This window comes from Ictidomys tridecemlineatus, chromosome 2 (genome assembly GCF_052094955.1).
Source record: "Ictidomys tridecemlineatus isolate mIctTri1 chromosome 2, mIctTri1.hap1, whole genome shotgun sequence".
NCBI lineage: Eukaryota > Metazoa > Chordata > Mammalia > Rodentia > Sciuridae > Ictidomys > Ictidomys tridecemlineatus.
Window position 1 is genome coordinate 17,417,066 of NC_135478.1, and position 14,215 is coordinate 17,431,280.

The 14,215-nt window shown below is 46.8% G+C and overlaps 1 protein-coding gene across 5 annotated transcripts in view; it reads left to right on the forward strand.

Moving 5' to 3' along the window:
* Positions 1-2,759: 2,759 nt before the first annotated feature.
* The window catches only part of Fyco1 (FYVE and coiled-coil domain autophagy adaptor 1), a 74,478-nt gene continuing 63,022 nt past the window's right edge, over positions 2,760-14,215 (forward strand). For 2 of the 5 annotated variants that reach the window (XM_005332911.4, XM_078037976.1), the window contains exons 1-2: positions 2,760-2,912; positions 13,009-13,162. In XM_005332911.4, coding sequence (XP_005332968.2) covers positions 13,108-13,162 — 55 coding nt within the window. In that variant the 5' untranslated portion in view covers positions 2,760-2,912; positions 13,009-13,107. Of the gene's footprint in view, positions 2,913-13,005; positions 13,163-14,215 lie in introns of those variants that run through there. The other 3 variants (XM_078037979.1, XM_078037978.1, XM_078037977.1) reach the window with 2 other exon arrangements.

A 14,215-nucleotide genomic window follows, 5' to 3' on the forward strand; every position in this document is an offset into this window, starting at 1 on the left:
TTCTGAAGGAGAGAATGACCCAGTCAGCTTGGAGCTGCTGATTCTGCAATCAACTTCTGACTCCCTGGGTGTGTCTTATACTCACCTTTTTCAGAAGAGAAGACTGGTTTGATAGGGACTATCAAGAAGAGGGTGGCTCTTTTGAGCTGAGCTGCCATACCTGGCCACTGGCATAGCTGGCATCCACCCTGACCTGGTCAGTTGAGACCAAGTTGGTGAGTTCCCTGGCAGAAAACACAGCTTCTAAAACTAAAGCACAAGTAGAACACACTTAACATGGTGCCTTTAAAGAATGCAAACAATTGCTTAGTCTCTTCCTTCATCAGGACTATGGACATGGTCACTTTCCTAGTAGGAAGCCTCCTCTCCTGCTATTTGTTAAAGCTATGGGGTTTTTGTGATTTTGAATCTGATCTCTTTACTTCATATGTACAGATCAGAACCCAAGAATATGCTGAGTTGTTTGTGTGAAACATTATAGTTTGAAATACTCAGCTTTATATAAAAAGAAAATACATATTAAACTACCTAATATTAATGATTTTGTTAACCTTCTTCCTTGTTATCTGACAGTGTGTTTGGTAGATGGGACACCTCTCGGGAGCTCCTGCCTCTGCTCTAATCTCTTCCACTATCCACTAATTATCACCTTGGTACATCTGAACAATGACTGAACCTCTCTGAGCTTCAGTTTTCTCATCTCTAAAGTAGGGATAATAAATCCTACCTACATCATAGAGTTACTGTGAGTTTTAAATATAATCCTATATGGATCTTTTGGCTAGGGTCTGGTATATCATAGATCCTCAACAAATACATTCATGCATGGCCTAACAACATTTTGGTCAATGACAGACCACATATATGATGCTGTCCCCTTGGATTGCCTCGCCTAGTGCCATCATAGCCATCTTAATCTACATGATGTTGACACATTGACAATTGCCTAGCTACACATTTCTCAGAACACATCACTGTCCTAAGTAATGCATAACTGTGCTAAGTTTCTCACCCACTTTTCTCTAAACTTATTTTGGGCCTAAGTTTCAAATAAGAATGTTGGACCCAATTACCAATGTTAAAATCCCTCCCACCCTTAATAGTGCATAAAACTGCTCACTCTGTGGTTGGAACAATGAACTTTCTTAGACCACTATGTTGATGACTTCTGTTTTTCTTTTGTCATCTCTTCTTACTCCTCTCCCTTTACAGTTTTCCTTTCTGCCGGATTTCTGTTCTCGCTACTAAAAGGCTCAGGGGTCACTCCAGTTGAATTGGGCTAATTGGGCTGCACAAAATAACTGCACAAGAGACACAAATACCCTTTTCTTTGGGGTCACTGTGACAGCTCCTCTGACCTTAAGGGTCCGCAGGAAGAGAGAGAGAGAGAGAGAGAGACAGCACATGCTGACCCCTTTTATTGAGGAGAAGCTATTCAAATAAGGCAAGGGGTCAGGTTTCAGGGGGCTGAGTCTATCTTCATGATGTCCACTGTCAGCAGGTTGACTGAAATCTGGGTAGGCCACACTCAAGGGCACAGTAAGAGAAGGGGACACACACACAAGGCACCTCCATGGAACATTCTAGCCTAAACAGGGCAAGGGATTATATTACAAAGCAACAGGTGAGCCTAGCTTCACCCATGGGGCTGTAGCAAGACACAGTCACTCGAACCCTAGAAGAGCAGGACAGTCTAGCAGCATGGGTGCCTGACGCCACACTGCCCAGCAGGGGAGTTAACTTAGTCATGTGCGAGGCTGGTCTCCCACACCTTTCACTTAACAAGAATGAAAATCACTTCTATTCAGGAGCCTTCTTGTGACCCATTCCCCAAACTGATTATTTCATCAATCCAATTCACTGTTTTATCTACATCTAGTTTATTAAACATGGCTAATGAGGTGTCATAGGCTAAAATTAACTTAAGAAATCTATTTCCTTTCCAGTATTATTCTATCCAGACAATTCCCCACTTTTCTCATTAGAAAAGTTGGAGCCATCGCCCCAGACTGAGTGCCACTAGCTAAGTCCTATGAGTTAAAGAGGTATTTCTAGCCTAAATGGTGGGGTAACTAGGTCAGGGACTGAGGACAGTGGCCAGATCAGTGCTTGGGCCTTGAACCAACCACAAGGCCACAGTTTTTTGTATGCTGTTGCCTTTCTCTTATGCCCATAGTAGACACTGCTAATTGAATGCATCCTGTTATACTGTGTCCAGCTTCAGAGTATTTTGCAATACACAATTTTCCAGCAGAAATTAGGTTAGGATCTAAGTTAAGCGTGGTAGTTCGTTAACACAAAGTTTTGAACACTGGTTTTAAGTTCCTGTGTTAATAAGGGGGGTCAAAAGGTGGGATATGAGGCCCAGAACACCTCTTATTTCTCATTTAGCCCACTATATACAAAATATAACACGTAAGAATATAAAAATATTAGTGAGCTGGTTTACAACTCTTTTTCCGGACTAAGTCTGAATGCAGGCTATTTTACATTTGCAGAACATACCCGAACAAGCCACATTTCAAGTGCTCAATAGTCACACACTAACAACGCCGCTCTCAAGATCCCAGACAGATGATTTGTGGGCACACATGCCCTCTGGAATTTCAAAGAAGGGCAAAAGTTCATCTGGGGCTGGCTCAATGACTTGTAAGTAGAAGGCAGGACTTGCGGGAGCCGGCAATACTCGCCTCGTGGGGCATGCTGGGAGTCGTAGTCATGCTCGCCCATCCGTGAGGCCGGATGGGAATTGTGGGCCTCGGTCCCGCGGGGCATGCCGGGAGTTGTAGTCGCTCCCGTCCGCCCGCGGTCGGTGTGCGCGTCATGGCTGCTGGCACCGCGCTAGCGCCCGCGCGCTCTTCCGCTTGGCCCCAGAAAGTTTCGGTTCTGCGCGGCGGTGGACCCAAGACCGCGTAAGTGCCGCGGGAGACCTGCTGGACTTTGGGGGCCCTGGGACTGCTCACGATCCGGGAGCGGAGAGGTTCGCTCCTGGCGCAGCTTGTCACCTGTTGCCATTACTGTCCCCGCCCATCCCGGTTCGCCCACAGACTCTACCACAGACCCTGCTCCTGCTCAGCGGGCCCAGAAGTCACCCCTGGCCTCCGTGAGCTGGTCTTGGAACTTAGGCTTCCCCAGTGATTAGTTAGAAAGACAAACCCCAAACACCAGTTCCAAGAGCCGGGCCGGCCGCGGGGCCAAAGGAGCCCACCCTGTGGAGGCTCAGGAACTAGCCCAGGACCCTCTAGTAGAGGAGCACAAGTCCCCGAATTCCTGCTTGCACAGCTCATCTGGACTGCCCAGACTTTAACTTTGCAGGACTCCTGATGCCCCAGTTTCTCCCTTCTTCACAGAAGGGAACGGTTTGTTCTTCCAGGCTGGTACTCAGGCCATGGCCCATTCACTGTACTCATTGTTCCTTGTGCCCAGGTGCACGGCCTCAAGGTAGCCTCTAAGTGATCTTCCTGGAAACCACCGTTTGACGGTTTGAATTATCTCTAAGGCTGCACTGGACGGGGACGAGTCCATGCTGTTGGAACCTAGGCTGGGGAGTATAGAGGGAGAATGGAATTTTATTTTTATATAAGTAAAGTACATGTGGTTGACACTTTACCCACGTGGCTTCCTGTTAATGCACATATGTCCTCTGATGCCCCTTATCACTCTTACTTCGTTGTTCCTATTGGTTATCCCCTCCAGGGGGGGAAAAAGAGCACTTGTTGACACTGCTTGTTTTGGCCAGAGCCTCTCTGTCCCTCTGCTTGTCTTACCACAGCAGTTTCCTTTCCCGACTGGGAAATGGGTCAGGGGATTTTTAGGGGCAGCGGATCAGGGTTTAATCTGCTCACTGCCCTCCTGTGCTGTGTGCCTTGTGGTCTCTCCTGCAGCAGACTTAATTCCCCTGCCATCTGCCTGAGGCTGGAAGCAGTGGTGGCAGGGGAGGGGGCAGTTGTCAAGCTTTGGGTTTCTGCTTTCACCTTCTGAAATGGGGTTGAGTTGAGTGGGTGGCACTTGACCCTCTGTGATAATCACCATTCTTAAACTATTAAATGCCTCATATTTGCTGTGGGTCATGGTTATTTATCACCCTGGAAATCAAAGTGAATTGATTAGAAGCATCTGAAAAGCTCTTGCTTTGGGAGACAGAGGTTTTCTGCTTGTGTTTGATGTGTTCATCTTTGTGTAGTGCTTCATTTGTTGTTGTTTTTTAAATTGTTTTCAATATTTTATTAAGAAAATAGATAAACGCAAAACCTTTGAAAGAATTCTATAAAGAACATCCATATATTCAACTCTTAGTATTTTACTTCAGTTACTTTTGCACTTGCTTGAGAGATTTTGGGATGAACTTTTGGCTGCTGCTTTGCCACTTGAGGCAGGTTTGGTGCACTAGCATGGGTATAGGAGCCCGATTTTTAGTCTAGTCCTTTAGGACGGCATGGTCCCCACATATGTTTGACAGGAAAAACCTATAACAAAGCAAGATCAGAGAGGCTGGTGGCTTTCACCCCATGCTGGTCATTGAACACAGGATAGGTACTCAAGAAATGGCAGTCCCCTGCCTCCAACCCCCATTCTTAACTTATCTTTATGAGACAGGTTTAGCTGATGGGTAACCTATATTTTCTGGATATTCCAAAGACAAGACTTTGGTAGCCCAGAAAAGAGTGTTTTTAAACATGAGGCAGAGGAAGCATGATATCTAGATATGGTCTCTTGGTGGAAACTGGTAGAACTTGGAGTTTACATTAATCATAAGCAGCAGGTAAGGGTCATTAACTGGAGTTTGTGACTTTAGAGGCACCTATAAGCAGAGATATGTTGATTATGGTCATATTGACATCTGCTCACCTAGTAACTGCTGTGTTCTTGTCTTACTCAAAATAAACAGTATTGGAGCATCTATGAGCAATTAAATAAGTCAGTTGGTTAGGATTGGAATGTTTCCGTGTGTCTACCCATGGAAACACTGCCTACTTACTTGTTATTTTTTGATGCATTCCTAAAAATGGCTGAAGTAGCTGGCCCTATGGTTTTGGGAAAAGGAGAATAGCAGAAACTGTACCTAGTTGGGCAAAAGGAGTTTTCCCCTTCTTCTCCCACATTGGAGCCCGATGATTTTAGTGACCATCAATGGTCCTTCCAGTTCACATGGTTTCTGTGGCCCACGGACCTATTTTCATTTGGACTAGATTCCATTTGCAGGGACAAGGATGTGTACATCACAGTGGTTCTGAGGAAAGACCTAATTTGGTTATAGTACTGGAGCCTTGTGGTTATAAGTCTAGGGCCCAAGGGCTTATCTGGCCAGCCACCTTGGAAGTTTGGGGCACTGCACCCTTGGTATAAAGCAAGAAATCAAGTTAGTGGATCTCTTAGTATCCAGAAGAAAACCTTGGAGCAAAAGAAAGTATTCCAAACAAGCCCTGAGCATTCATGAGGGTAGGCCAAGGGAAGGATTCCCAGAAGAGGTCCAACACAGGGCTGGACAGTCAAACCAGAGGTGGGAAGTTATAATGGAGCTAGAAGGAATTTCTTAAAGCTGAACCTGTAATCTTAGGTGCTTTTCCAGGGAGGAGACACCTAGAAACCTGAGCCAAAGTTAGCCATTGAGAATGTCTCTTCTTCCCCTTTCCCACCTCCAAAGATAATAATTCTTAATCATTCCTTATGAGGGAAGGTGAAGGGTTACCTCCCCACATTACACCTGGAAAAAAACAAGGTAGGAAGAGGTCAGATAACTGCCCCAGGACAGACAGATTGCCTGAAAATAGTTTGCTGAGCTAAATATATCTGAGTCCCACTCAGCCATGGCATGATCTTCATCAAAGTATTTGTTGCTTAATAGGTAAAGGAAAGTTCACCTAACTAGTTCAATAGCCAAAATCTGAATAGGGTCCAAATTGACAAAACTCACCACTGACAAAAGAGAAGGCACACACCTTGCCTATTGCCATAGCTCCAGCCTCAGACCATCCTGGTCCTGCTTGGCCCTGCCCTCTGCCTCCATAGCCTCATGCCCTGCTCCTCTGTGTCCAGGTTGTGTGCTTTCCTTGGCTTGCTTCTCTCCAAGGAACACAGCAGAACCCAGGCCCAGCAACATCTCCTCTCCACAACCTGCTTGGGTCATGGTGCAGAGCCACACTTCCAGGAATGGAAAGAGACAGGCCTGGAGAGGTGTGTTATTATTCTAGGCCGCCACAACAAAATGCCAGAGACTGGATGGCTTAAGCAACAGAAACTTATTTTCTCACAGTTTTAATAGTTAGAAGTCCAAGATCAAAGTATTGGCAGGTTTGACTACTGCCAAGGCCTTTCTCCTTGGCCTGAAGATGGCTGTCTTCTCTCTGTGTCCTCACCTGGCCTTTCCTGTGTTCAAATATCCCTGGTATTTCTTTTGAGTGTATAAAGTTTCTCTTCTTATAAGGACACCAGTCAGATTGATTTAGGGCCCATCCTCATGGCCTCGTTTAATATCAGTGGCCTTTTTTTTTTTTAAGTAGATTTGGTGGGGTTTTATTTATTTATTTTAATTTAATTAGGTTAGAATGCATTTGATTCATGTACACAATTGCAGCACAACTTTTCATTTCTCTGGTTGTACACGATGTAGCGTCACACCATGTGTGCAGTCATACATGTACATAGGGTAATGTTGTCCATCTCATTCCACCATCTTTCCTGCCCCCATATCCCTTCCCCATCCCTCCCTCCCCTTTGCCCAATCAAAGTTTCAGTTGCCTTTTTAAAGGCTCTCTCCTCAAAATACAGTCACATTCTGAGATATGGGGTTGGGATTTCAACATATGAAAAGGGGTAGAAAGAGGGGAGACGTAAGTCAACTCTTAACAGAAGGGTTGGGTTACAGATGGAGTGGTTATTGTTGTCCTGGATGGGCAAAGGTTTGGGTAAGACTTCCTTAGGGACCAGACTGTAGTGTGTATTCCCTCCCATCCAGGCTAACACCAGAAAGACCGGAGGACCTGGTCAGAGGGAAGTGTGGGGAGCATAAGGCAGAGCTCAGTCTTGACAGAGGACAACACAGAGCGTCTGAACCCAGAGTTAGGGCCCTGGCCATTGAATTCAGGGCAGCCCAGGCCAAAACACCACTAGGAGAAAGGAAGGGGGAGGGACCAGAAGATGGACCTTTCAGCCCAAGAATAAAGGGCCTCACATGCCAGGTTAAGAGATGTGGAACCCAGATCTGACAGCAATCACCTGAGCTCTCAGCACAGCTGTGGGCTTTTTTATAAAGTAGAGGTGGAGATACACACTTAATTTGTCCTTAAATTATTCCTGAATCATATGATTCCATTCACTTTTGGAATAATAGTTCTATAAGATTCTCATAAAATGACAATATAATATCCACCATTACATCCAGATTTTTAAAATAAATCATTTTAGTGAACATAAAAATAACTTGTGCTGAACAAAGCAATATTTAAAAATAAGAAGAGTTGAATTTTGAAACATAAACTTGTTCCCCACATCTGGGAAATTATGATTTACATTTTTGGCGTATTGCTATGCCTCACGGTTTAGTTTGGTTTGTGGAGCGAGGATCCGTGTTTTATTTTGTCTAACTCATTCACTCATGCAGCAAGTAACTTACTGAGGGCTTTGTATGTGCCAGAACCACATGCGAGGTGAGGGAAATAATGAACAGCATTGGAGTTTACAGACAGGCGTGAGGAACAGAAATTAAACAAGAAATTACTGTGGCGATGAACAGCCCCAAAGTTGGAGAAGGAAACCCTAAGACCCTGCAGTGGCAGCTCCAAGTCATGAGCAGAGAAGAGCTTGTGCCTTGTGTGTTCGCTTGTTTTCATAGAAGCACTGATCAAGCCTCAAGGGATTTTTCTCAATTGTAAGCTTATTGGGGTATGTATTGTCTGTTTCTGAGCATAAGTTCCTTAAAGGCCAGGGCTCCACCCACCGCTCCTGATCATAGCTGTGTGGCTCCAGCTGCTAGATCAGAATAGCCCCACTATTTTTTTTTAGTGTCAAAAACACACCCCTTATCTGCCTGGCACTTTGTTAGCACGAGAGCTCTGTTAGTTCAAGAGGTACCTCCAGGCCTTGTTCGTGGCTTTGTCAAATCTTATCAAAGAAAGGTCTTAATTCATACTGGGCTAGGCTGACCCCCTTGACACTCTGGTCAGGAAAGTACCTGGAGCATATGATTTTGGAGATCTGTCATCTTCCCCCGCCTAGGTGGGGTGTGTCCTCTTTGGGGCAGGAGTAGATGAGCCAGTTGAGTTTTCAGTCATTTATGCAGCTGTTTTGGTGACACCCAGATTTTCAAACCTTCTCCATCACCTTTTGGGTATTTTCTCTGGGTTTTCTAATGGCAGAACCTTGGCCCACAGCCCTAAGTACAGATGTGTGGCCCCTCCCTCAGGGCCACTGCCCACCTTCCTTCAAAAAGGTGGTCAGCTTTTCTCAGGTTCAGAGCAACCCCTTTTGGGTTCGGATCCTCTTGACCCAGTTCTCCTGTGTCCATGGGCTGGAACCATGGCCAGTTTTGTATATGTACAGGGGAGTGACCAAGGAAGCAACTATAGTTGATGGGAGGGAGGAGGCCAATATAAGATGCAAAAAGCAATAGCAGAGTCCCAAGTCCTCCCTCCCTCATTCCATTTAAAAGAGAGAAGACTCAGTTAGCAAGGAGCACTTGAGAGAGATGACGCAGGCTGCAGTTGCAAGCATTTTAATTATAGGTCCCAGGGATTGGGTCACCCAGTGAGCCTGTATTCACGTGTGCCAAACTGCCTGCCGCCGGCCTCTGGTACACTCCTGAGGACTTGCCACCACCCTCTTCAAGTTCTAGGGAGAGCAGTCTGCCCGCCCACCACATTTCAACACCTAAGCAAGCAGCATCTCCAAGTCTTCAAAACTACAGGTACCAGCCAAGTGTACCCCTTTCTATGGGTGGTCACTAGATAGATGCTATTGGGTGTATGGAAGCAGGTCAAGGCAATGGATTCTTCCAAAAAGGCTTACTGCTTTCCCACCTGTCTTTTTTTTTTTTTTTCTTTTTTGGTCGGGTAGAATTTACAAATGGTATGCTTCACCTTGTTTGGAACTGGGGAGGAGTCCACTGAACGTGTTCTCTCTGGGTCAGTTCTTGGCTATTGTGTTGGGAGCAAAAGTTTGAAGTCATGGCAAGGCTGACTTGTACTCTCCTCTTTCCTTCTGATCGCCTTTCTTATGTGGTTATTCATTTACTGTATGCTTCTGCCTGATCTAGTTCCTGGGCAACATTGTGAATATTAGTCATTTGCACTATAGTGTCATTAAGTCTACGTGAGTCAGTTAGTGTCTTTGACTCTTAATTTGGAACTAATCTGCTGTGTCTATTGTGTAAGGCACTTAGAGCATGTAGGCAGGTATAAGAGTAATTTGGGGGTCAGGGAAGGGCCTTCACCTCTAAAATAAGACCAAAGCCATGACTAGCATCTTGGGTACTGGTCCCAGGTAATAAATGATAAATTTTTTTTTTTTTTTAATGCATGTAGTCCCTTTTCCTCTTGTCAGGAGATTGGATGTTTTGGACATTCGGGATAGGCTTAAACTTTAAATTTTGAGTTGCTGACAAGAAAATCCAATATTTCCAAAGATTTTATGAAACAAATAACTAATACTTGAAAAAGCTTTCCAGAGACAGTGATAAAGGATTTTATGTCATGCAACAAGGACCTTGGGTTCATGGAGGTGACTTGTACTTTGGAGGCCCTGAAAGGTATGGGAGCCCTGGAGTGTCCCCATCCCTACTGCTCCCTGAAGCACACATGGCAGTGTGTACGGAAATTTAGTGTCTCCCAAATCAGGAGAGCAGTTTGCTGATGGATTGTAGATGTCAGGATGGAGCTGGTTCATAGCAGAAGTCCATGGTCCCTCAACCAAAGAGCATGCTCTCTAGAGCACAAGAAACTTGACCATGTGGGCGAAACAGTAGTATCCCAACCTGTGCCTTTCCTTGGTGAATAATGCCCCAGATCGAGGCAGAGGAAGAGGTGAGTGTTCCCCCAAGGGAACTTTGATTTTACTTCCAGAATCCCACAGCCTTGGTGGAAAAGTCCACTGTGACCCACAAGCGTGACAGCCAGTTTCTTAGAGTTCATTACCTTGGCGGTGACACAGGCTCATTGGAAAATGAGCTTGTGTAATCAGCGGCTGGGAACAGCTCAACCCATGACCTGGGAACTTGATGCCAGCTAAACACGCTATTGCGAAGGTCAGGTCAGACAGAAGGCCTCTGGGCTCAGGCTGACACAAGGGCAGTGCCACCAAAGCACCAAGAAGTCTTAAAGGAGCATGTTTCCATCTGTGTTCAGGCTTATCTCACCAAGATGCTGGCTTGGTTTCTACACATTGTTTCCCACAGTCTGACTCCAAATGGGGCTGGTTTCCAGGACAGCCAGCTGGTGGTGTGGTTCCTGCATTGTCCCAGCTACAGCCGGGATGAGTCACTCAGCATTGTTGCTGCCCTGGCCTCCTTCTCAAGCTCCACCCACTCCCAAGTGTGCATCTCACCACTAGTGTTAAGTGTGCCCACAGGCGCAGTGGGCTTCATTTGATGATCATGGGGGATGGGTGCATGCATCTTCCTCCATGATGAGTTCTCCCTGAAACTGCAAGGTCCTCTGAGTTGCCTCGCCCAGTAAGAGGAACAGCCTTCACTTTTGCTGCACCCTCCATTGGCTCCTCCCCTCCTAGGCTCTTGTCAGGGACCTCCCATCTATTTTTCAGGCTGGCCCAACTCAGTGGCCATCACATATTATCTGTCAACCCTCTCCCGCCCCCAGGCAGAATTAAATTAACTCTCTGTCAGTTCCTATCACATGTTAACTCATCACAGTGCTCACTGTTTTTAAGATATAATCTAGTTATGTGAGTTTTGACAAATACATGCTTGTCAAGCATATAGTCATGTAACCGCCAACATAATCACGACACCGGACAGAATTTGCCTCCCCAGACTTTCCCTGTGCCCCTCTGTAGTCATTCCTTTCTGGCCCCTGGCAGCCACTGGGAGAGATCAGATCTCTGCCCACATTTTGACCTTGCAAGAACATCTATAAATGGGATCGAAAGGAGGTAGCTTTCACAGTGGCTTCTTTCACTCCACATAATGCATGGGAGGCTCACCAAGGCTCATTGCTGTTGTGGGTATCCATGACTCACTCCTCCTCTTGCTGAGCACTTGTGAATTTGTCCTCGTACTCATATCCCTGCATGGGGCCCCTTGTGCCCACTGTGTCTGGATATCAGGATATTTTCCTGTTGTCTCCCCTGGGGCTGGACTGTGCCTTGAATGCCTCTGTTCCCCAGCTGGTGCACATGTGCTGGGGCAGTGAGTATCCATGGTGAAGACCCTGATCCCTGCCTTCCCAGGAGGGGCACCGTGTCTGCCTGGGCTTCAGGCCTTCCCTACAGAAGTTGAAGGAGCTTGGGCTCTGGCTCTCTCTAGGGCTCTGGCTGCTTCTTGCCAAATCACTGTTCACAGGTGACCTAGAGAGAAGCCCTGAGATGGGCAGGCAGGCTTCTCATGAACCACCCTTGCCCTCAGTTTGATGCCCATGGTGGGTGGTGCCAGCACTTGTTGTGGGAGGGAGCTCTCCATCAATCCCCTGAATCTCTGCTCTCTGGAGCTCGGAGTCATGAGTTATTGGGACTGTGGTACAGGTGTGGGCCTGGATACCTACCCCTCCTAGGGCAGAGAAGCCCTCTCTCTTCCTGCTTTGTTTTCACCGACTCACAGCCGCACTGGCTTGTTAGTTAAAAATAGGCGCTGGGCATCTCAGTCCTGTGACACAGGCCCTCCTCTTTCCCTGCTGACACAGGAATGCTTGTGTAAATATTTGGAGTTGCTCATGGTTGGGGCCATTTCCCTTCTAGGATCAGGGAGATGGCCACTGGAGAGTGAGAATAGCAAATGCTAGAAACACTCAGGGTGACATGTTATTTGGGAGACACTGGAGTTAAGGGTAGTTTCTAGGAGCCAGTAGAAGTGGTTGGTCCTTTGTAGAGGTCACAGGTTTGAAATCACACTGAGCAGAGTTCAAACTGCTCCTAACTCTCTGAGGGTCAGTTTTTCCCTTATAAATAGGGATGAAATTATCTATTCTACCAGTGTGATTGTGAGAATTAAAAGTGATCATGTGTGTAAAACACATACCAGGACGTTGCATTGGATGTCTCAGGGAGAAATTAGAGGTTCTGAAGGGACTTAGGAGTGTCAAATGCATGCCCGGACCTCTTTTCCATGAGCTCACATCTCACCCTTTTGGTGTTCAATCACTACTGTGTCCTTAAATCACATTAACAGCTGCCCACGTCAGGCTAGTAACTCAGGACTCCCAGCAGGAGAGGATGGTAACTAAGCTTAAAATAGAGACAGGTCCCTTGATTGGTACAGGAGATGAACAGTCCCCCGGATGACAGGCCAGGTGGAGACTGCAAATCCCCAACCTCAAGGGAGCCTCCTTCCTGCCCAGCAAGCCAGGCTGTCCTTGGTCCAGAAGCTCTGAGGGTATGTGTTCTTAGCTCCTCAACCCCCCAGGGCTGCCTACCCAGAGTTACTGGCCTGGGGGGACATTGGGTCTGTGGGAGAGAGTGCTCTGGCAGAAGTTGGCACCTTAGGCTTTGGGGAGCTGTACAAATCTGGGTTGATGAGGTCTAGCTGTTGTATGAGGGGCTGGGGGACCTGGCAGGGGAAGGCATTTTTAGGGGTGGCATAGGAGGCAGTCCTGAATGAGAAGAGGGGAAGGTGAGCTCAGAATAAAACGAGCTGTACTATTTGGTTGATCGTGTTTTTTATTAAGCCCCAAATCAGGTCACTGTGCCTGAATATGTGTCAGAAGCAAAACGAAGAGAGTTCACAGAACAAGACCTACTCAGGAAGGTCAAGCCATCCTATCGAGGAAAAGCACCAGATGGGGTGACATTGTGTCCAGAGCAGAGGTCCTCTAATACTCTGTGTCTGTGACTGCTTCCTCCAAGCAGGTGCCACCATGAAGTCTGACCACTGCTGACCAGCCAGCCTCAGAGCACCAAGTTCCAGCCTTCCTCCAGACCCACACGGTCAGGGAAGGTGGACTCACCATGGCTTCCACCAGCGCCGAGAGCCAACTCCAGAGAATCATCCGCGATCTGCAAGGTTTGGTTGGGTTGCTGGGCTACCAGGTTGATTTTGAGGGACTGCGGCTGCACTTCTGCTCTTGCCAGTTGAATTCAGCCCTTTCATCTTTGTTCACACCCAGAGTAATTGGAGCCCTTGGGACACATCACATTGAAATATTTGGGGCTCGGATATCTACCCTGTGGGAGACTGGGAGAACTTGCTTGGCGCTCCTTTCAGAGCTCTGTAAAGCCAGTTTGTAAACAAAATCAAATACTGACTCCTGCCTAGATCTTATTTCAGTACTAGTCTTTGGCTGAGTCACAACCTCTGGGCTCTGATGCAGTTGGCTTCTTTGCAGTGAATATTCTCCCTCTGAGCAGGAAGGCCAGATACCTGTCTGTCTTGTTTGCTGCTGCACCTAGTCTGGCTGGCAGATGGCCCTTGGCTTGTGACACCAGGTCTGGGCCTGCTACTTTCCAACTTCCCCAAATGAGAAGGGACTGTGACTGCAGCCTTCCTGCCGAGAAGGGCAGGGAAGGGGATGTGGATCAAGCTTCAGGGGAAATATTACTTCTCTGTTGGCCGTAGATTCAAGTCTCTCCCTTTCAGATGATGTGCCAAGGGTCAGAATTTGGACACATTTCCCTCTTTCACCAATCACCAGGTTGGTCTTGCCGGCTTTTTTTTGGAACTCCAGCACTTTCGCTACAACACAAACTGAAACTGACCACTTCCTCCATGTTATTGAGTCCCGATGACACTTTCTGATAGTTCATAGACCCAGGTACCTAAATGGACCCAGGTCCTACCCATCAGACTGGGTCCAGTGAGCAGTCTCTCATACCAAGAGCCACTGGCCTAGTGTAGCTGGAGTGCAGGCCACAGTCCTCATTGTGAAGGTCCAAGGTCAATAAGATAGAAACCACTTTCTCAGACATATTGCCTCTTATTGATAATGCTTTGGGCCTCAGATAGCTAATTGAGCATCCCTTATTCAAGTGTGAAGTATTTCAGACTTCAGATAGTTGGGATTTTGGAATATTTACATAGACTTTACCAGTTGAGCATCCTTAATCTGCAAATCCAAAC